The sequence below is a fragment of the Lissotriton vulgaris genome, chromosome 3_1 (assembly GCF_964263255.1).
Source record: "Lissotriton vulgaris chromosome 3_1, aLisVul1.2, whole genome shotgun sequence".
Lineage (NCBI taxonomy): Eukaryota > Metazoa > Chordata > Amphibia > Caudata > Salamandridae > Lissotriton > Lissotriton vulgaris.
In genome coordinates, this window is record NC_141689.1 from 1,378,694,954 (window position 1) to 1,378,718,289 (window position 23,336).

Genomic DNA, 23,336 nt, shown 5'->3' on the forward strand with positions numbered 1-23,336 from the left:
ACAGCGTCGAGGTGACGTGTTGGACGGTCGAGCTCTGCTTCGACGCTCCAGTCTTCGAGGCGACGGCCCCTTTCGATGCCGAAGGGTTGTCTACAGTTTGATTGGACTGGCGTCGACGTCGAACCGACCACCATTTTAAGTAGTTTCCGTTTCGATTTCGGCTCCGTTGGTTTCGGTTTCGATTTTGAAGAATCGACCGATGGCTCCTTGGATGTATTCTTAGCCTGGCTTGGAGGCGGGGCTATAGAATGTAAAGGAAGATCTTGGCTAAGGCCTCTCGGCGATGCCTCGACCTGAGCTGTAGGGAGCGTAATGTCAGTTATAGGCCCCGCTACTGCGGTTGGGCCTGGCTCATCACTGGAGTCGTCATAGACGGCTCCGATGGCCCCTTCGTCGTCCCCTACCTCGACGACATCTTCTTCGTGGACGTACTCCTCAGCTTGCTCATCCACCTCGAAGTTGGAGTCATGCTCAGACGCTGGTTCGGACTGCTCTTCAGGAACCTCTTCTTCTTCGGCGCCTTCTTCGTCACCAGCCTCTAAGATGTTGACCGGCTCGGGCGCCGACTTTTGCGATGACTGTCTTGCTGCGTGTAGAAGTTTAAGCGTCTTCTTGGAGCGGAACTTCGAGCAGGCCATACAGCTGGCCTCGTCGTGCTCGGGGGACAAACATTTATTGCACACTGGGTGCACATCAATGTGGGGGTATTTTGAATTACAGACGGGGCATCGTTCAAACGGGCTCCGATCCATCGTCGTCGTAGTCTGGGCCTTTGGTGTCGAAAGCGAGAAGCAGCTTCCGACGTCCGGTTCGAAGAACTGGAAAAGAAACAGGCACCGAACGAGACAATACCGACGCTTCGAAGGCCTTTTGGCCTTAGGAAAGAGTCAATACAAAGTTTCCGAACTAGAGTCGAGAAAGTACATCCGAACCCAATGGCGGAAAAAAACAATCTGAGGATGGAGAGGATGCCCATGCGCACTGTAGTCCAGGGGAGGAGCCACCTATCTTGTGATACTTCGAAGACTCTTCCAGGACAACAATGTGCAATCATTCGGACCCAACAATAGGCGGCGATCTATGCACAGATATGAATTCAGCAGCCCACATGCCTCGAACTCACTCTTCCCAATAACCTCTGTGGGTACCACTGACATCACCTTTTTCTTCTGAATCAGCTTGCTGCCTCAGGCTTTCAAGAATGGGACAGTCTTGCTGACCCGGGCACAGCTCTTCCCTAGAGGGTCCCCCTGGGCCCAAGAGTTCAACCTGGTAAGGGTCAAGCTCCATAGGCTCTGTTCCCTCTGGGGTGCCCAAGTCCTCTCCCCGAGGAGAGGGGTCCTGATCAGTTTGCAGTACAAAAGCTGGTTCCCCAATCGCCTTACCTTTTCTCGTGGTGGGTTGGGTCATACTTTCAGGTTCTAACTTGACTTTTTCCTCTGTGCTCTTGTGTTTACACACACCAATTCAGGGATATCCAGCATGGCTGAATGGGTTTTTAATTCAACCTCAGCCCAGGCTGAGGTTTCCAGGTCATTAACAAGCAGACATGTTGCTGGTCGCTTTGGAGAGACCACTACCTGTTTCAGGCCAGTAAACTCAACGCCCCCCCCCCCCCCCCCCATCCCCCCAGTCTAATGTCACCTTAGCCATTGCATGATTAGTGGTAACTGTCAGCATTGGTGACTGGGGAAGTGCGCCCAATCAAATATTGCTCAGGATAAACCAGTGCATCTCTCACCATAGTGACACAGACCCTTGTATCCCTCAGAGCAGGGGTCTCCAACCCGGTCCTGGAGGGCCGGATCCATACCAGATTTTTGGGATATCCCCATTGAGATACATGTAGTAATTTTAAAAATCTGGCATGGATCCGGCCCTCCAGGACCGGTTTGGAGACCCCTGCCTCAGAGCTTCTATCCTAGTTCCATTGATCCAAGGGTACTTTAAGTATTTCTTTAAGTTGGGAGGCCACACAGCGACAGTGGCAAACTCAACTTCCCCCTCTGAAACTAGAACTACTTCAGTGTGCAACCTGATTTGCTCTGGACACACTGTTGATCCCATCTATAGACCTGCTACCCCAGAGGTAGCTCTACCTGTTGAACTAGGGGCCTTATTGTGAGGGCAAGAATTGTCTACAGTTAAGTGTCCCAACTTCTTACAGTTATCACAATAGGCCTTAGAAGGATCAAAGTTCTTCCCCCCTATAGGGCTGAGGCACATAGGAAGTAGTTTGGGACCCACCCCCCTTTGCAGGTTTTTGGAGCCCTTTGGAAGACTCATTATCTTGGGGATTCTCACCACCTTTCCCCTGGGGAGGTTTTGTAACCACTTTCTTCTGGTCACCCCCAGTGGTTGTCCTGGTCACCCTAGTCTTGACCCGGTGGTCTGCTTCTTTCCAAATTCTTGGGGAGAAATTAGACCTAGGCCTACCAAATGCTGATGTAACGTTTCATTTGTGCAATTACTTAATATATGTTCCTTCATGAACAAATTGTAAAGTCCAGTAAAGTCATCCACATTGTGTCCAGTTAACCAACCATCCAGTGTCTTTACTGAATAGTCTACAAAATCAATCCAGGACTGGTTCTGGGTTTTGTGAGCCCCCCTGAATGGAATTCTGTACTCCTCAGTGGTGAGTCCAAATACCTCAGAGTTCTCTTTATGAGGTCATATGACCCTGCATCTGGCCCAGAGGGAAGGAAACCTGTCTCTGCAGTTACCAGAGAACCGTTCACACAGGAGTGCCCCCCAGAAAGGTTGCTTCACCTTTCTCGGGTCACAAGCCCTCTCAAAGTCTGTGAACTATTTGGTGATGTCCTCATCCTCCTCAAATTTAAGGACAATCTCTTTCGGGATTTTAGGATCATAAGATTAGTCTTTATCCTTAATGTTTGAATTGATGGGTGCTAAACCCATCTCTTTCCTTTCTTTTTCCAGAGCCAGGAGTCTGAATTCTAGTTCAAATCTTTTGGCCAGCCTTGCTATAAGGCTGTCCTCCTCATTGGGGTGGTCCCCAATGTCCTCACTGAAGTCTAATCCACTTGTGTGGCCTCTAGTTCTCCAGGGGTTGATGCTTACAGTTAAGGGTATGGGAACCCTGCCCTCCCTAGGGATGATTGGAGGGGGGTCATTATCCCCCTGATCCACCATTGATAGTGCCCAGAGCAGAGCCCTGATGGGCAAAGGATAGAAGGAACAGAAGGACCTCTGAAAGAGCGGCAGAAAGGGGATCCACAGCCTTTGCTGTGCACCATGCCACAAATTTGTTCCACCTGCAGGCGTATACCGTTTTAGTGGAGGGACGCCTGGCTGCCAGAATGACATCAGACTTCGGGAGGAAGATCGTAGGCTATCAACTGTCGCACTCAATCTCCACACATGGAGGTGGAGGCTGGACAGGTTCGGGTGGAGGACCATCCCTTGCTGCTGCGACAGAAGATCCTCCCGAAGAGGCAGTCGGATTGGGGGATCGATCGCCATGTTGAGTAGCTCGGGATACCAGTATCTTCGTGCCCAATTCGGAGCCACAAGGAAGACTTAGGCCCGGGCGCACCGAAACTTCTTCAGCACTCTGGGCAGAAGTGGTATAGGCGGAAAGGTGTACAACAGACCGCAACTCTACTCGTGATGAAAAGCATCTCCGAGCGAGTGCCGCCTTGGGAAATCCAACGCGCAGAACTGATGACATTGGGCGTTCTCTTCAGTGGCGATTTGATCTAACCAAGGCTCTCCCCACTGCAGAAAGAGACCTTGCACCACACGTCAGAGTTCAGACGCCATTCGTGATCCATCAAGCACCGGCAACTGAGTTTGTCCGCCCTGGCGTTCAGAGAACCTGCCAGGTGTTGAACCACCAAGGTAATGCCTTGATGTTCCAGCCATGTCCAGAGACGCAGAGCCTCCTGACATAGGGTCCATGACCCCACCCGCCTGGTTTGTTGCAATACCACATGGCAGTGGTGTCAGTAAAAACCTGCACTACACTTCCCCGGACAGAGGGAAGGAATGCTTTCAGTGCAAGTCAGATTGCCCGAAGCACCAGAAGGTTGATATGGAGCCAGGACTCTGCCGGAGACCAGAGGCCTCTGATCTCCGCCTCTCCCAGGTGGCCTCCGCATCCCAGGAGGGACGCATCAGTCACTACTGTGTGCTCCGGTTGGGGAATCTGCCATTGACCCAATCGAGATTCACGAGCCACCACTGCAAGTGTCGTGCAGCGCCCACTGGGACAGAGGTTGAAAGATCGGAAGCAAAGCCTGAATATCCCGACTCGCTGCTCGGGTGAATAACCCGAAACAGCGTCAAATCCAGAAGAAGGGGAGCTTCTGAGAGGGACTCCGGTGCGACTTCGGCACGTTGATGGAGAACCCCAGCAAATGCAGGTCGGCCGTAGTCTGAAGGTGGGTGACGCCTGCTTGGGGCGAGCCCGCCTTCAACAACCAGTCGACGAGGTAGGGGGGAAACCGACACCCCTGACCTGCGCAGATGAGCTGCGACCACCGCCATCACATTCGTGAACACCCGAGGGGCTCTGGTAAGGCGGAAGGGGAGCACAGCAAACTGAAAATGCTCCTGGCCTACCGTGAATCGCAGGTAGCGCTGGTGGGTCGGCAGGACGGGAATGTGAAAATAAGCATCCTGCAAGTCCAACGCTACAATCCAGTCTCCAGGGCAGCCAGGACCTGAGCCAGAGTCAGCATCTTGAACTTCTCCTTCCGGAGGAAGCGGTTGACATCCCGGAGGTCCAAGATGGGGCGCAGGCCCTCCGTGTCCTTCTTGGGAACCAGAAAGTGGTGGGAACAACAACCACTCCCTGACCGTGAACGCACTCGATGGCCCCCTTGGCCAGGAGGGCTGTGACTTCCTGGCGGAGAAGAGCCAAATGATCCCCAGACATGCGGTGGTACCGAGGGGGCATGGCTGGAGGGGAGGACTGAAAGGGAAGTGAGTAACCTTGGCCGATTATCTGTAGCACCCATTGTCCGATGTAATTTCGCACCAGTAGTGGCGGGCCCTGCCACCCACTGGCATGGGGTGCTCCCTGAAGCTCAGATTAGGAAGGCTTGGAGGAGGAAACAGCGGGGGTAAAGGTGGACAGATCTGCACACTGGTTTCCAGACCGCCCCTGCGTAAGCCACGGCCGCGCTGAGGCTGGTTCTACACAGGCTTGCTGGAGGAGCGTGCCTGGGTGCCTCTGCCCTGGCCACGAAAGGAACGAAACCCAGGAGTGGCAGGGCTCTTCGTAGAAAGACCCAAGGACTTGGCTGTGGTCCACGAGTCCTTAAAGCGTGTCGCCTGGCGACGTTTTTATCCACCGGTGCCCCCGTGGCCGGCCGCAACCAAGTGCCCAGGAGGACTTCAGTGAGGGCCTCATTGAAAGGAAGCAGCAGCTCCGACTATGTAGACGCCGTCTGGAGCTCCTCCGTAAGGAGATTGGTTTTGAGGGCTACTGTAGGGAAGTAGAGGTTGAGAGCCTCCGCAGCCCGACAGAGCACCACGGTGTAGGAAACACCCTCCTCCATAACAGGCAGAGGAGAAGCAAACCCCGGGTCAGAAGAAACCGTTTGCCTGCGTCTTCCAGGTCGTCCACCCAATCTTGCTCAGAATCACATTACCGGGCAAGATAGTCCTCGGAACCGTCCCAGTCGTCGTCCGCCTCTTGCGTAGAGGAGGGCGGTCGCGGCGGCAGAAGGAACGAACGGTGCCGAGAACAGCGCTGGCCGGGCCGGAACCGCCTCCCACTGAGGATCCCAGGCCGTAACAAAATGGTCCTGGAACCGGGGCAGGGGTGGGATGAACGGCATCTAGTGTGGCGCGGGGTGGAGCAGAGGACGGCGCCGGAGCAGGCAGCGCTGCAGCTCGTGGCGCCAGAGCAGGCGCAGGATCCTGTGGCGCCGTTGGCAAAGCCGCCGGGCTAACAGGATCTGGACACGGGACCGCGGGGCCCGAAGGCACGCCGGCGGGAGCCCGAGGCCGTTAAAGGCGGTCCAAAGCAGCAAGGAACTCTTGCATCTGTTCGGGAGTCGCCGACGGACCCAGGTATGGCAGGTAGGCTACGGGACTCCCAGGCTCCAGAGGAGCCGCAGAGGTGCAGCCCCTGTCCCCCTCGTATGCCTCTGAGGAGCGGCGGGGGGACGGAGAGCAAACACGTTTCTTCGACTTCTTTTTATGGCGTTGCTTACCGGAATCCGAAGGCGAAGACTTGGAGCCTGAGGAGCGACGGCTCCGGTCGCGCGAGCAGTCCTGGGAACGGCCCCTAGATCCGGAGCGGCAACGTGACGAGTGCCGGACCTCAAGCAACTTAAGATGCTACTCCAGCAAGGCCTTGGGGGCCATGGCACGACAGACACGGCAGTCTCGGGAGTCGTGATCGGTCTCCAGGCAGTAGAGGTAAACATCATGGGGATCAGCCACCAACATATTTCGGCGACAGGCCCCACAAGACTTAAAGCCGGGCATCCCTACGTGAATCAGGTAAAAAAGTGAAGAGACAAAAGTCTCAAAATAGCGGTCAACAAGTGTCTGAGGTACGTGCTCAATCGGATCTGCGCTTGCTGGCATGGAAAATGAAAGAACTGACGTCAGCAAGCATGGGTGGCGCCTAAGTACTCTCCATGACGTCATCTCGGTGCCGACAACTCAGTGACGGACGCGGAGCCGCAGGACGCCACCTACTGACGCGCAGTGGTACTGCTAAGCAAAAACTTTCCGGATCCAGTCTGACGCCTGGGGATATTCTAAGGTAAGGAATCTATCACTAACGTGTCTCTTTCAGATACCAAAGTGTGGGGTCGAGAACTAGAGCATCAAATTCACACTACCCTCCCCCCCCCCCCCCCTCCACCCCCAGCCCCCTCATGAGAGCATGCAGGAGGAGTGCAGAAAACCTCCGATCACTGCTGGAGTACAACAGTGCGGGAAAGCCTGCCATGTGCAGCGACTGAGTGCACGTGCAGCAAACTCAGCTGATCAGGAACTGAGCTCCAGTGAGCGCCCACGGGCAGGGTGCACTCCAGGATTCAGCACACTTGATTCCTACCAAAGTGGGTAAGACTTCTTTTGGGCCTATCATCTTCAGGGGGAACTTGGTGCTGAGAGCACTGGTGTAATATGACACTTGACTTAAATGTAAGAATCAGAGTGGAGACATGGACTGTTAATATGGCATTCTGTGGATGTTGCCAACCGTGAATGCTGAATGACTACTATCGCTAAAGCAAGGAGTGAGTGGAACAGGGAACTGCAATTGAAACACTAAAGCCTCAACCTCAAGGGGAATGGTTTTACTGTTTGTAAAAGTTATATTTTTCCTTAGTGGTAGAGATAAAATAATTCTCTTTTTGCATAAGCGAATATTTGGCTGGAAAGCTGCTGGTGTGTGCTTTTTCAGTTGCAAGCCTGTATTCACTAATCTTCATATACCCCTCTGCCAGAGGAAGCCTTGGACTGCTACAACACGTTTACCACTGATTCACGTGCAGAAGGGGTACCAGGCACAGTTGCTCAGAATCCATCGTAGGCCGGGCCCTGAAGTAAAAAGCCCGAAAACCTCACGGTTGGCCTAGTAGTGCCTGTGTGCCCCATGGACATCTGAAAGGGGTTTTGACAGATCTATACGGCTTACTATTCTGATTCAAGCATGTGAATATTTGAAATAATAAGTTACTTCCTGAAGGTCCAGTTCTCCACGTCGGAACCTTTCACATATGCCCATGCAACACTCCCATTTGTTGCATACTCTTTGCACATTAGTGCTTTGAAATCTGAGGTGTGGTGGCCTCCAAGGGGAGTAGAAAGATGACGCTTCCACCTCACAGGCAGACGTTTGGTTTGCTTCAAATGAGCTGCATGTGCTACTAAACAAGCACTGCTGTTCAGGCCTCCAGCAAATGTAACACTATTTACTGCTATTTAAATATACCACGGATTTCCAGCCCGCCGATGGGGAATGATTCAAGCACACAAATCAAATAACCAATGTTGGAGAACAACTTTTACACCTTTAACCTCACATAATGAATATATGGCTGAGTTTGCACAGCAAATTAAAGCCGGTATTGCAATTTACAAAACATTTAGTGCTTCATTAACTGAGTATTTAAAGGATTTTATATGGATAAGTAAAATACAAAATTAAGTTTCTTCTTCCATAAATATGTCAAGTAATCACACTTACCAATCTTCCCAGCTCCAGCGAAATTGGAAGTTACTCAGATGGTGAGAAAACCAGTTAACCAACCTTAAAATAAAATAAAAACATGTTTGACATGTTTTAACAGGTTAATAAACCAAATAATCAAACATGTTGCATGCTTAACATACCAGAAAGCAATAAGGGATCAAACAGTGCTATTCCACACTGAAACATGGCCACAATATGCAGAAAGAGTACTACTGAGCCAGTCCACCAGACTAGTCCAGGATGAAAGGAGGAGAAATTAGCAAAATTCCAATTTGGGTTCTTAAAGCACAAATCTGAATTACACCATAAACTTTACAAAGCATGTGAAGATAATTAATTTTACAAACCACAAAATTTGCAGTCTCTCAGTTCAACAACTAATTAAGCAAAACGTTGTGCTAAAAAATAGAAGATGTAAATATAAAGGTAAATATTTCTTGGGAGGTGTATAGTGAACCTATATTCACCTACATATAGTTTTAACTATCACTCTGCATTTTTGAAGGACAATATTTTATCCACGATATGCTGGTAGAATACATTAGAATCTGAGCACTTCACAATCTTGCTAGGGGTACGAAGAGCTATATAAAAAGCACAAGGTGACTATTCAGGAAAGTACTTTATGCCTCACAAGGTTATGGTAAGTGCTATATAAACACGGGTACAATACAATAGGCACACTAATGTGGTAAACATCCTTTACAACGACTGCGTTACAGCGCAGTCCATTACCCCGCATTTTTTTAATCCGCCAAATCTTTTACAACACAGGGCTTTACACCACAAACCAATAAAACGCATTCTCCATTACAACGCACCGGTGGAGTTAGAATAGTAAATTGCATTGTAATGGACAAAGCGTTGTAATGGTTTGCGGTGTAAAGCTTGGCATTGTAAAAGATGGCAGGGAGTAAAACATGTGGGGTAATGGCACACGTTGTAAATGCGTGCGGAGTAAAGGATCATATTCCATTAATGTAGACCTCTGGCCGCAGATCTCCTAGTAGCTTCAGGCAAGAATAAATATAGCCAGTCAGGGTAGTAGCTTAAAACTTCCCAAAACAATGGGATGGGATCAAATCTGGAAGCTGCCAACTGTATGCACCAGGCATGTCTGGAAAGAGGAAAAACAATTCCACGACTCTTCCCATGGATGGAATATGAGATGTCAGCATGCAGGAATGTACCCCGACTCACAGTATCAAAAACCACAGGTATCCAGCGGAAAGAGCAAACTTGTGAGACAACCATCCGCAAATACTGCATTTGGAAGAATCAAAATGTGTCAGACTGTGTACTGAAAATATTGCTACACTTCACCCATTTTTCACTATGTCGTAGAAGTCAACATGCTAGCTTCTACTCAGGTGCCTAAATCCAGGAAGCTTCTTAATAATTTTCCTTGAGAAATGGGCTAAAAAGATTTCACAATACGGGTCTTGTGCCCTGACCAAAATAGGATAGAAAATATAAACTGCAGCAGTGCAAAAGGACGAGTCAAGTCACAAAGGGAGTGCCCTCTGGCAATTAGACCAATGGGCAACAAGTCAGCCTTGAACAAACCCGCCCTAGAACATGCTGTGCAGTGGCAGTAGGGGTCCAAACACCCAAATATCAGACCATGTTTAAGTTTTTATTGATGGAACTCTGAAGTAACTAGGGATATTTTCTCCAAAAAGTGCATGATTAGCATGTGGCACCACTGAATGCAGATCAATGAAACCGGCACAGCAAATCACAGTCCAAAATATGGTATCAGGCTTCAGGCAGATCTATGAAACCTCAACAGTGGAAAGCTATGGGGATTAATCTTGACCTACGGTATCGTTCTAACAAAGAAATAATCACTTTTCATTATGTGTCTGAATGTATGTCTAGCCAGCAAGTCAGCGAATGTATTCACAATGTGAATTCAAAAGGTACATTTAACATTTTATTCTTTATCAGGTTATATCTTTATATAATTGACAAACAACCTCACATATATAGAAACACACTGTACCCCATATAAAAATTACATAAAGAAAATGTGGTTCCTTGTCCCTCGTTCTAAGCCTTTTAACCTGTGGTTGGGGTCTGCGTGAAGGAAGACAGTCAGAATAAATACACAGATGGCATAAGCCAAAAACATGATCGGTTTCTAGTCTGTTATGGAGCCACAGATGAGCACAGTGGACCTTGGCAGGCGGTCAAGACCTTTAAGACACCTCTAGTCAAGACCTGGTGATTGAACCCTCAGACAGATAGAAAATAAGAGAGTAAAAGAGTAATTATCTTTAAATAAAATCCTCAAAGATAAAGAATTACATTAAACTTTATCTACTGTCTTTTGGGAACTGCAAATTAAAGGCGCATGCTAAATGATCAAGAACAAAATTATTTTAAACCCAGTAGAATTCCTCTTTTCACAAGATGAAATAATGCATTATGTTACCTGTCAACACTGGTTATATTCATTGTGTCCATCCGCATGTACATCATCTCTGTTGCTTGTGCAAGCTGAAAAGATCACTTAAGGAAAACATGCCAGCAAGGGTAATAAAATAATTGTAAACACATTGTCGTAGAAGTGAGGGCCTAACAAGTCAAAAGACAAATACAAAGAAAAGTTGCGAATTCAAACGGACTGGAGTCTCAAAGGTATGGGTGACAAAAGCAACAATAGTACTGAAGCAAGGGAGTAAGGACAGGTAATTTGTAAAAGAATGTTTTTTTTTAGATCACATTACAAAGCTTCAGACACCGTTTTATTCAAACCTGAACTGTGGCAATTGTAGTTCCTAAATATAACAGACAGCTCATATAATGCTCACATCCCCATTTAAATCGGCCCAGCTTATCCAAGATCAAACGCCAGCCCTTTACTATGCGAACTAACACCAGAAAGCTGAAGAGGAACTGCAGGCGTCGGGTACACTAACTTGGAGAAAGATTCAAGAACAAGGGGGGCTGGTGGGACGGGGGACTATTTTGCATCTGAGTGGATGTTTGAATTTAGTTGTAAGTCCCACTCTGAACAACGTTGTGAAGACCATATTACAAGTCCATACCAGTAACCGATTGGAGCTTAAGAATTAGTTCATTTCCTAGCAAACAGAGTTCTATCTTCATCTCTGAAAACAAGCCACTTGGTCTGATGACGTTACATATAGGAAATAGCATACACTTTGACACTACCATTGTCTAGGAAAGTAGCTGATTATTAGTACATCCCTGCAATGCTGGAGTTTAGCATTGATAGTGAAGACAGGTGGTAGTAACATTATAGAGACTTATTGTCCAACTACAGCTGGGAATTGGAAAGGACTTAGATTTGGGATGGTTTAAGCGTAATTCATTCGAGCTTCGTGGATTTCTTTATTTACAGGTAACCTGCACGACAAGATTTTCTTTAGTAGTGGAAATAGATTTGCCTATGACACAGGTGATATACATATATTCAATTGAATGTGGTCACATTCAAATAAAAAAAAAGCAGTAAAATGTGTGTGCATTGAAACAAATTGCAATGCTTTATGGCACTTATTAACTCACTAGGGGTTGCTTTCACAGACATATGTGCAGTACTGATTAAAATAATAACCTCAAATGCCTATTCTTCAGACTCTAAAAAGGTATTTTACCTTTAAAATCTGTTCTAAATCAGTTGACTCAGGGACTAATTGAATGACGAGCTTAAGGTCATAGCCTCAAATATCTGACCCTTCCAGAAGCGTTAAAATTGTAGGCCCTTGAGTTACACTAATAACGAATATGCTACTTACCAGTATGCATCTGTTCTTGGCATGTAGGGTTGCTGACATTCATATCTGTGCATAGATCGCCGCCTAGTGTTGGGTCCGGATGATTGCACATTGTTGTCCTGGAAGAGTCTTCGAAGTATCACGAGATAGGTGGCTCCTCCCCTGGACTACAGTGCGCATGGGCATCCACTCCATCCTCAGATTGTTTTTCGCCATTGTGGCAGAGATGGAGTGAAATACAGTAAGTGATGACCATGCTAAGAGTAATTCTGAGTGCTGCAGCCGCTATAGGCGCCGGGGAGGAGGGCGGGCAATATGAATGTCAGCAGCCTTACATGTCAAGAACAGATGCATACTGGTAAGTAGCATATTCGGTTCGAGGCATGTGGGCTGCTGAATTCATATCTGTGCATAGAATATATAGCAGTCCCTCTTATTAGCGGCGGCCGCCCGTGCCAGCTGCAGCAGTCTGAAAAAGTGTTTTTAGAACAGCCTGCCCTACAGCTGCCTGCTGTTTGGAGTGCACATCTACGCAGTAGTGTTTTGTTAATGTGTGTATGGTATACCTTGTGGCTGCTCTACAGATTTCCTCTAAAGGAATGTGTCCAAGGAAAGCCATGGAGGCCCCCAACTTTCGTGAGGAGTGGGCTCTTGGGGGAACCGTTAATGTGCGCTTAGCCTTTTGATAGCAAATCTGTATGCACTTAACGATCCACCTGGCTATACCTGCTTTGGAAATGGGGTTGCCTTTGTGTTGTGGTGAAAAGGCAACAAACAGTTGTTTTGTTTTCCTAAAATCTTTTGTCCTATCTATGTAGTACATTAGAGCTCTCTTGACGTCTAGTGTGTGGAGCATTCTCTCTGCCACTGACTCAGGATTTTGGAAAAACACTGGCAGTTCTATAGTTTGATTCATATGGAACTGTGAAACCACTTTAGGCAGAAACTTAGGGTTAGTGCGCAGTACCACCCTGTTGGAGTGAATCTGTATGAATGGCTCCTGGATAGTTAGTGCCTGAAGTTTACTAACTCGTCGTAGCGATGTGATTGCTATTAGGAAAGCCACTTTCCATGTCAAGAATTGTATCTCGCATGAGTGTAGAGGCTCAAAAGGTGGACCCCTCAGTCTGGTGAGGACCACATTCAGGTTCCACACAGGCGCTGGTGGGTGTCAAGGAGGAATAACTTGTTTGAGTCACTCCAGAAAAGCTTTGATGGCAGGCACTCTGAAAAGTGAGAGATGCTGCCTGTTTTGGAGATAAGCTGCTATTGCGGACAAATGTATACGAATGGAAGCATGGGCCAGATTGCATTTGTATAGATGTAACAGATAACAGATGATGTTGTGAGTAGATCCATCTAGCGGATTAATGTCATTGTTGGCACAATAAATGACAAACCGCTTCCATTTTGCCGCATAACATGCTCTGGTGGTGGGCTTTCTTGCCTCCCTTATGATATCCATAAGGCAGGTTGAGGTAGCCAAATTCTAAGACCTCAGGAGCCAGACCGCCAGGTTGAGCTGTTGCGGATCTGGATGCTGAATGTCGCCATGGCTCTGCGTCAAAAGCCTGGTCGTGAGATGCAGCCTTTGATGCGGTACCACAGAGAGTTCTAGAAACGTGGTGTACCATGGTTGGCATGCCCACGTCGGAGCAACCAGGATGAGAGTCATCGAGTGTTGCTTCAGCTTGCGTGCCACCAGCGGTATTAGTGGGGCTGGGGGAAAAGTGTACGCAAATATGCCTGACCAGTTCATCCATATCGCATTTCCCTGCGACTGTGGGTGTGGGAACCTGGCGGCAAAGCTTTGGCATTTTGCGTTTTCCCTTGTGGCGAACAGGTCTGTCTCTGGATGACCCCACTGCTGGAAGTACGGTTGGAGTACTGATGGATGTATCTCCCATTCGTGCATCTGGTGGCTGTGCCTGCTGAGCAGGTCCGCCATCAGATTGTCCTTGCCTGGGAGGTGTTCTGCCATGAAGAAGATGTTTCTCTGAATGGCCCACTTCCACATGCTCTGAGCCAGATGAGACAACTGAGGAGAGTGTGCACCTTCCTGCTTCTGTATATAGTGCATGGCCGTCATGTTGTCCGTCCGGATCAACACAATCTTGTTGCACAAATGTACTTCGAATGCTTTCATTGCCATGAAGATAGCCATCAGTTCCAAAAGGTTGATGTGCATCTTCTTCTGCTGTGCTGTCCATAGTCCCTGCACTGTGTAGTGGGGTACATGAGCTGCGCCCGTAGTCAGTATAATCTGTGGCACAGGCTCCTGGAACTGTCGGCCCCTGCAAAGGTTTTGTGGATTCCACCAATGCAGAGAGTTGTATGCGCGACCGCTCACCAACACTAGGTCTTTCAATTGTCCGTGAGCCTGATTCCACTGACGTGCTAAGCACTCCTCAAGCGGACGCATGTGTAGCCTCGCGTGCGGGACTATGAAGATGCAGGAGGCCATCATGCCTATCAACTGCATGAACACTCGTGCTGGAAGCGAGTTTTGTGGTTTGAATTTCCGTATCAGCAATTGCATGCAGTTGATCCTCACTGAATTTGGCTGTGCTTTGGCTGCCAGAGTGTCTTTTGTCGCACCCAGGTACTGCCGTACGTGAGCGGGCTGAAGGTGGGACTTTGGATAATTCAGTGAAAACCCCAGATCGTGAAGAAGGTGAATGGTGTGGGACATGTGGGCGGCACATTACTGGGCCGACTTTGCCTGGATAAGCCAGTCGTCCAGATAAGGGTAGACGTGAACGTTCTGTCTCCGTAGGTGTGCAGCCACTGTCGCCAGGCACTTGGTAAACACCCTGGGTGCTGTCGTCACTCCGAAAAGGAGGACCTTGAACTGATAATGCTGATCCTGAATGGTAAATCGGAGATATTTTCTGTGTGACGGGTGTAGCGGTATATGGAAATATGCATCCTTCAGATCTAGTGTTGCGAGGAAATCTCCCTGACTGAGTAACGGTAGAACCTGTTGTAATGTGAGCATATGAAAGTGTTCTGATAGAATGTACTGGTTTAGGGGCCTGAGGTCCAGTATGGGTCTGAGGGACCCATCCTTTTTTGGGATCAAGAAGTACAGCAAGTACACCCCTGTACCTTTTTGTTCCACAGGCACGAGCTCTATGGCTCCTTTTTGCAGCATGCCGACTACCTCCTGCTGCAATAATTGCAAATGCTCTGCGGACATAGGATGGTGTCTAGGGGGTATGTTGGGTGGAGTGGATGTTAACTCCAGACAATAACCGTACTGGATAAGCTGCCTCACCCACCTGTTTGTAGTGATGGATTTCCAGACCGGCAGGAACTGTTGTAGTCTCCCCCCGACCGGTGTGGTATGGTCGGGGGCAGTGACAAGACGTCACTGTTTGTTAGTGGCGGAGGATCGGGAGCTGCTGTTTCCACAACCTCTGCCCTTGGTGCGGTTTCCACAATAGCCACCCCTATTGTGTTTGTTGTAGGTGGTCTGCGTGCCTCCTTTACTGTATTGTGTCTGCTGGGACAGCTGGCCACTGGAAGCTCCTCTATTGTTGGAGCGACGAAAAGAACCACCCCTGAACTGCTGCGACTGTAGAGCCCCCATAGACTTTGCAGTCTGTGTCCTTTTAAATTTTTTCTAAGGTGGTGTCCACCTCTGGGCCAAATAAGTGATCAGGGTTAACTGGCTGATTGAGTATGGTGGTTTGCATCTCGGGCTTGAAGCCGGAGATTCTCAGCCAGGCATGTCTTTGTAACATCACACTTGTATTAATCGCCCTGGCTGCAGTGTCTGCTGCGTCCAGCGCACACTTAATACATGCGTTTGATATAAGCTTCCCTTCTTGTATTAGCATCTCTGCTGCCTCCTTATACTCATCCGGCAAGTGTTGTAACAGGGTCTCGAGTGTATCATAATGAGCCCTGTCATATCTGGCTAAGAGCGCCTGTGTTGGAGACTCGCCAGACATTGGCCGCTTGAGCTGCCACCCTTTTCCCCGATGCTTCTAGCACTTTAGATTCCTTGTCAGGGGGAGGAGCATCACCCGTTGTTTGTGAGTTAGCTCTTTTACGAGCATTGGAAACAACTAGAGAGTCCAACGGCAACTGTCCCTTGATATACGTAGGGTCCACAGGTGCTGGTTTGTATTTTTTATCAATTCTGGGGTTTATTATCCTTGCCCTTGTGGTCTCCTTAAAGATGTCTCCAGCATGTTTCAGGACACCTTTTAGCATGGGTAGAGTCTTGACAGTTCTCTCAGGTTGAGAAGGTGTCAAACAAAAAGTCCTCTTCAATAGGGTCAGCATGTAGCTGGACATCATGATTTTTTGCTGCCCTCTCAATAAGTGCATTAAACTCAGCCGTGTCTTCTGTAGGTGAGGTTTTAATAGCATAGACATGACTGTCCGGGGCAGTTTATGGATCCCCTGGGTCAACAGCGTCTGTCCAGGGTTCAGTGTGATCTTCTGGATCAGTGTCCACAGTATAACTGTATTCTCATTGTCACCATCCCCTACATCCACATCTGAGTATGTGGGTGAAATAGGAGCAGTGTCTTGTCCATGTGGTTGTATAGGTTCAAAAAGAAGGTGACGTAGCAGAATCCCCCTTTCTTCAATGGAATTTTATATGACTCCATAGGTTGTTCTGGGGTGATCTTTCACTTGAAAATGGAAAGTCTACCGGTCTCAGCGTTGATGAATTGCCTCGACTGATCTTCCTGCGGAGGCTGTCTATGCTTGGTGGCCCCTTCCGTAGTTGTAGGCTTCGGCCCCATGGACACCTTTTTGGCTGTTTCGACGCCCGTCTTAGGGGCGAACGCCTTAGGTACCACTTTCGGTGGCAGTGTGAACTGAATCGGTGCAGACTTCGGAGGTTTACTGACTGGCTTCGGGGGTGGAGTGGCCTTCGGTCCGACAGCAATAGCCTTTTCTTTAATGTGTTGCAGCGAGTCCGACACCTGCTTCGAAAAGGAAGCGGATGGCGGGGTTGACTCGACGGGGTCTTTAGAGCCACTGCTAGTCGTGGACTTGAGGTCTTTACTGCCCTTAGCCTTGTCGACGTTTAGGATCGAGAACGTTCTGAGTTTCGAGTCCCTTGTTAGTGTCTACGGCCTTCGGCGCAGACTTCTTTGGGTCGACTTCCTTGACCATTTTCTTCGGTGCCCCGGCCTTCGGCTCGACACCCTTTAGCGACCTCCCCAGGTCGATAACACTCTTCTGTTTCGTCGGTGCCGATGGTTCAGAAGCCTTCGATACGACCAAAGTAATACGCACTTTCGGTTTAGATTTAGTTTCCGGTGCTTTCGGTTTTGTAGACACCGATGCTTTTGTTTTCGATTTCGATCGGTCAACCGATGGCTCGTTGGAAATGTCCGTAGCCGGGCCTTGAGGCGAGGCTGTAGAACCAAGCGTTTGATCTCGGGTAAGGCCATGTGGCGATCCCTCGACCTGAGCCTTATCGAGTGTTTTGGTTGCGGCCCCCGTACCAACGGTTAGGCCTAGCTCCTCGCTCGAGCTATCTTCCACGGCCCCAAAGGCCTCATAGTCGTCTCCTACCTCGTCGACGTCTTCATTATCAACCATCTCCACATCTGTGTCGTAACTGGAGTCTATCTCCGATGCAGGATCAGACCGGTTCTCTTGAACTTCCAGCTCGACTCCCTCATCTTCCTCGGCATCAAAGATGTTCACCGGGTCAGGTGCCGTCTGCTGGGCCTCCTTTCACGCTGCGCGTCACAGGCGAATCGTCTTCTTGGAGTGGCACCGAGAACAAGCCATACAGCTGGCTTCATCGTGATCCGGAGACAGGCACTTGTTGCACACCGGGTGGACATCGATGTGAGGATACTTGGAGTTGCAAACAGGACATCTCTTGAATGGGCTCAGTTTCATAATGGATCGTCGATAAGGCCTCTGGCGTCGACCGGCCCTTTAGTGCTGAAAAGCCACGCGGCTCTTGACGTCCGGCTCGAGGATAGAGCTGGAACAAGTACTGGGCACCGATCGCCAAGACAATACCGACGATAACTAAAGGCCTTTTGGCCAAATATAAAGTTTTTTATCGATTCCGAACTGGAGTTAACAAATATACATCCGAACCCAATGGCGGAAAAAAACAATCTGAGGATGCCCATGCGCACTGTAGTCCAGGGGAGGAGCCACTTATCTCGTGATACTTCGAAGACTCTTCCAGGACAACAATGTGCAATCATCCGGACCCAACACTAGGCGGCGATCTATGCACAGATATGAATTCAGCAGCCCACATGCCTCGAACGCATCTTTTAGGGGTGTTATGGATGTGGACACTATAAATACAACCATTATGTCACACAAACATAGGCCAAAGCAAGGTTAAGCACAAAGCTTTTTGGGGATTAAATAGAATACGTAAACCTATTCTTTGATCTAGTTATAATTTACAAAAGAAGGTAATTTGTCACACCTGTATTAAAATACAATTATAAAAAGTAAAAAAAAAAAAATAGATCAGAACTTTAAATGAAAGCTTTTCAGCTACAGCTACCCTGCACTAAATGGATTATGTTACTTACCTTGCAAGCATCTGTTCTTGGCATGTAGTGCTGTAGATTCACATGCTGTGCATAAGTCCATCATCTAGTGTTGGCCTTGGATGATTAGTCGTTTTTGCTCCAAGAAGTTATTTTTTCTAGTCACGAGGCTGTGTGACTACTTCTCCTGGTAATACTGTGCATTTTCATCAACTCTATTACCGGATTGTTTTTTTGCAGATAGATGAGAATTGAGTTTAGTATCAGTAAAGTGATGTAAAATATGTAAACTGCAGCCAACACAGGGTTTTTTTTCAGAGGAGGGAGGCAACTGTGAATGTACAGCACTACATGCCAAGAACAGATGCTTACAGGAAAAGTACCAATCCGTTTGAGGTATGTGTGCTCTAAATACCCATGCTGTGCACAGACTGTAAAACAGTGCCTCTCCCTAGGTAGTGTTTAGCCTGTAGGGTTTGCATTTGTTGGAATAATTGTTTTTAATACAGCCTGGCCAACACTTGTCTTGACTGGCAAATATGTCCACACATTAGTGTTTTGTAAATGAGTGTGGAGTACACCATGTTGCTGCTTTGCAAATATAGGCAATTGGTATGTTCCCTAAAAATGCCATAGAAGCCCCTACTTTGTAAGTAGAGTGAGCTTTAGGAGGAAAAGGTAAAATCCTTTAGGCTTTAGCATAAAACGTTTGGGTACATTTCACTATCCATCTAGGAATCCCAGGTTTGGAAATTGCATTTCCCATATGAGTAGGTATGAAAACAATAAATAAATCTTTAGTCTCTCTGAATATTTTAGTCCTGTCAATATAATACATGAAAGCTCTTTTAACATCTAAAGTATGTAAAGCTCTTCCTGCAACGGAGTCGGGTTTCGGAAAGAATACAGGTAACGCGATTGATTAATATGAAAACTGGATGCAACCTTTGGAAGAAATTTTGGGTATGTCCTAAGCACTACTTTGTCTTTATGAAACTGGAAGAATGTCTCTTTTAAGGGTAATGCCTGAACTTCACTGACATTTCTAAGTTAAGTGATCGCTATTAAAAAGGCAACCATTCAAGCTAAATATTGCAATTGGAAAGAGTGCAGTGTCTCAAATGGAGGCCCCAAAAGTCTTGTTTGTACAATGTTTAAGCTCCATGCTGGTGCAGGTGGAAGCTTTGGAGGTATTATTCTTTTAAATCCTTCCACAAAAGCCTCAATAACAGGTATTTAAATAAAGACAAATGCTGTGAATTTTGCAACTATGATGCTATAGTTGCCAGTTGTAATCGCACTGAAGTATAATATAACCCTGTGGTCTGCAAATGCAATAAGTATTGTGCATTTAGGGGTTTAACTGCGTGTTGCTTGCTGATCGTATATAACAAATATTTTCCATTCAGCTACATAACATTGTCTTTTGCTAGATTTGCGAGCTTCTATTACAATATCCGTACATTGTTGTGGCAAATTAAAGTACCCAAATTCTAAGACTTCAGGACCCATATCGCAAAATGTATCTCCTTGGGATTTGGGTGTCTTGGTGTACCTTTTTTTCTGTGTGAGAAGGTCCGGGTTGAGGTGAAGATTCTCTTGTGGAACTAGAGAACCATGGTTGGCAAGCCCAAGTTGGTTCTACTCGTATCACTGTAAGGGATGTTTGCCTGAGCTTCTGACTCCTTATGGAAGTAGTGGGAGAGGAGGAAAGGCATAGGCAAATATCCCTGATCAGTTCCTCTATAGAGCATTGACTTTGGATTGGTGGTGTGGGTACCTGCTTGCAAAATGTTGGCATTTTACGTTTTCTGGGGTTTTGAAAAGACCCATTTGTGGAAAACCCCATCTTTGAAAGTATGGTAGAAGGGCTTTGGGTGGAGTTCCAATTCCTTGACTTGTTGCTGCGTCATAATTTGAAGATCCGTAACCCGATTGCTTCTTCCTGGAACATGTTCTGCCAAGAGATTAATGTTGTGATGTACAACTAATCTCAATATTTTCTGTGCTAAACGTGATCATTGGAGAGAATGCCCCCCGCCCTGTTTTTGTATATAATACATGGTCATATTGTCTGTTCAAATTAAGACACCTTTGTGTTGTAGATGAGGACGGAATGCTTTTACTGGTAGGTGAACAGCTTGCAGAACTATATCATTTATATGGAGACCTTTGTGTTTGGAGACCATTAATACCTGGATCGTAAGATTATGGAGATTAGGTCCCCAACCTATAAGGGAAGCATCTGCGGTCAGAATTATTTGGGGAACAGGGTCTTAAAATGGCCGCCCTTTGGATACATTCTGTAGATTCCACCACTACAGAGAGTGATGAGTGCAGCTGTCTACCAACACTAGATCCTGAAGGCTATCCTTTGACAGTGTCCAATGATGTGAGAGACATTCCCGAAGAGGTCTCAAGTGTAGTCTGGAATGAGGAACTATTGGAATACTAGATACCACCATGCCTAAAAATTCTCATTAATATTTTCACAGGGATTTTAGGTCTATTATTGAATTGTTGGATCAATGTTACAATGTTGTTTATTAGGTCTGCTTTTTGATATGCCTAGGATAATTGTGAGTCGAGCATGGTCCCTAGATATGGTTGTAGGGTAGAAAGTTGTAGATGTGACACTTTTGTATGATGGTGAAGCCCAACTGATACAGTAAGGTTAGAGTTTGTTGTGTATGCTGTTTGCACAGATTAAGATGGTTTGCTGTTATCAGCCAGTAGAGCTATGGAAATATATGTATGTTTTGTCTGCACAGATGTGCTGCAACTACTGCTAGACATTTTGTGAATATCTTTGGAGTGAGACAATTCCAAAGGAAAGAACTTTGAATTGATAGTGGTGTCCCTGAAAAAAAATCTTCAATATTTTCTGTGTGCAGGATGGATGGGTATATGAGAGTAGGCATCCTTTAGATCTAAGGCTGTCATGAAGTCGACATTTGGTAGTAATGGAATGAATTCCGGAAAGGTGAACATATGAAGTGTGCCAATAGGATGTAATGAAGGAGTGGTCCGAGGTCAAGAATGGGTAGTAAAGTTCCACCTTTTTTGGGAATGAGGAACCATAATGAATATACCCGTTACTTGATACTGTTTTTGGGGATTGGTTCTATTGTTCCTTTTATTAATAGAGCTGATATTTCCTGTTGTTGGAGATAGATGTATTATTGATAACTTGTGTTTGCCAGGTGAAATATTTGGAGGAATTGTAATAAGCCCCAGACAGTAACCATGTTGGGTTATAAACACCAATTGATCTGTTCCGATTGATCTCCATGTGGACAGAAAGTTTTGAAGATGACCCTGACCGTTGTTAAATGCTTGTGGGGAATATGGTAAATAAGTCATTGTTTGGTAGTTGTGCTGGAATTACAGTTCTTATTTCAGGGATCTCTTAAAATTGTTACACCTGTATGAGACCCTGTAAAAAGTTTGGGCAGTCGAGGTTTGTCCTTTATTTTTATATGCTGGCACGGTGTTGTCTGAGGAGGCAGATCTTGCACTTTATTTATAGATGGTAATGAATAACGAAAAGTAGGTATTTGAGCCCATATTAATTTTTTGATCTCCATGTCTTTATTCGTTTTCAAGGGCTGTGTCTACATGAGGCCAGAAAAGATGCTCCTCATCAAATGGTGGATTAAAAATGCCCTGTTGCACTTCAGGTTTAAACCCTGAGACATTGAGCTATGCATGTCTACGTAATAGTAGACTGCTGTTTATACCTCTAGCCGCTGTGTCTGGGGAACCTAGTGGTCATTTTATTGGGTTATTTCTAATGAGCATTTCATTATTTACAATTTCCTGCTCCTTTTCCTGTGCTCTTCTGGGAGATGATGGAGGAGCCCCTCCATTTCATCCTAGTGAGCTCCATTAAAGCGATCTAATAGAGCCTGGCTGTTGGCTATACGCCAATAATTTGCTGATTGGGCAGCGCCAAGTTTCTTAGAGGCATCAATTAACTTAGATTCTTTCTCTGGCAGAGGTACATCATCTGTTTAGGAATTTGCTATTTTTCTAGCATTAGATACTACTAGAGAGTCAGGAATTACCCGACCGCTAATGTATATAGGCACAGAGGGTGCAGCTTTATATTTTTTGTCAATGTGTGGTGTTATCCCAGCTTTTATTTATCTAAATAAACAAGAGGAACCAGAAGCTTTTGATTAAGTTCAGCACACATACTCTCTTTTTAAGATAGTTAAATATTGTGATGGGCAGTTCCTTTCTCAAGAACTGCACACCGCCATATTTAATTATCCTAGTTTTGACAGGATCTTTAAAAATGTCAGCTGCATGACGTAGCATACCCTTAAGGAGTGGTAGAAAATGTGCCCCGCCCTTTGAGGATTAGACCAGGTTTCCAAAAGGAAATCTTCCTTTATAGTATCTTTATACAAAGGTACTTGATGGAAAGCTGCTGCCTTCGCTATTAAATCTTGGTATGCAGAGGCATCGTCCGGAGGCAATGCACTTGTGGGAAAAGATCAGGGTCTGCATCTTACTGTGACTCAATATCATAATTATTCCAAGCATCCCCTGTTTGTAGGTCTGGTGGCATGTCATCATATTCCTGAATAACAGGTGGGCGATGGGATACATTTCCTCCCACAGATAGTTGGGGTGAGTGAGGTAGTAGGGTCGGTGGTGGAAGTGAAATAGGAATGTGTACAGGACTAGTGACCACATCCCTTTTTCTAGGGAGGCTGTAAAGGAACATCTAAGGCCTCTTGAAATAATTGTTTTAGAAGAAGGAGGCATTACTGGCTGTAGAATTATTTTGTTTGTTCCAGGCTGAAGTTTTTTGCCTGAGATAGAGCCATTCCTGCATTATGTCTGAAATCAGTTACGTTGGAGATTTCGATACAAAGATGAAACATTTAGGAA

The 23,336-nt window shown here is 46.8% G+C and overlaps 1 protein-coding gene across 1 annotated transcript in view; it reads right to left on the minus strand.

Moving 5' to 3' along the window:
* NCBP1 (nuclear cap binding protein subunit 1) overlaps positions 1-23,336 on the minus strand; it is a 729,105-nt gene that overhangs the window by 529,711 nt on the left and 176,058 nt on the right. Inside the window, exons 12-13 of the mRNA XM_086961848.1 lie at positions 10,626-10,690; positions 8,183-8,245 (exon numbers count right to left, since the gene is read on the minus strand). Of these exons, the coding sequence (XP_086817974.1) occupies positions 8,183-8,245; positions 10,626-10,690 (128 nt within the window). The remainder of the gene's footprint in view (positions 1-8,182; positions 8,246-10,625; positions 10,691-23,336) is intronic.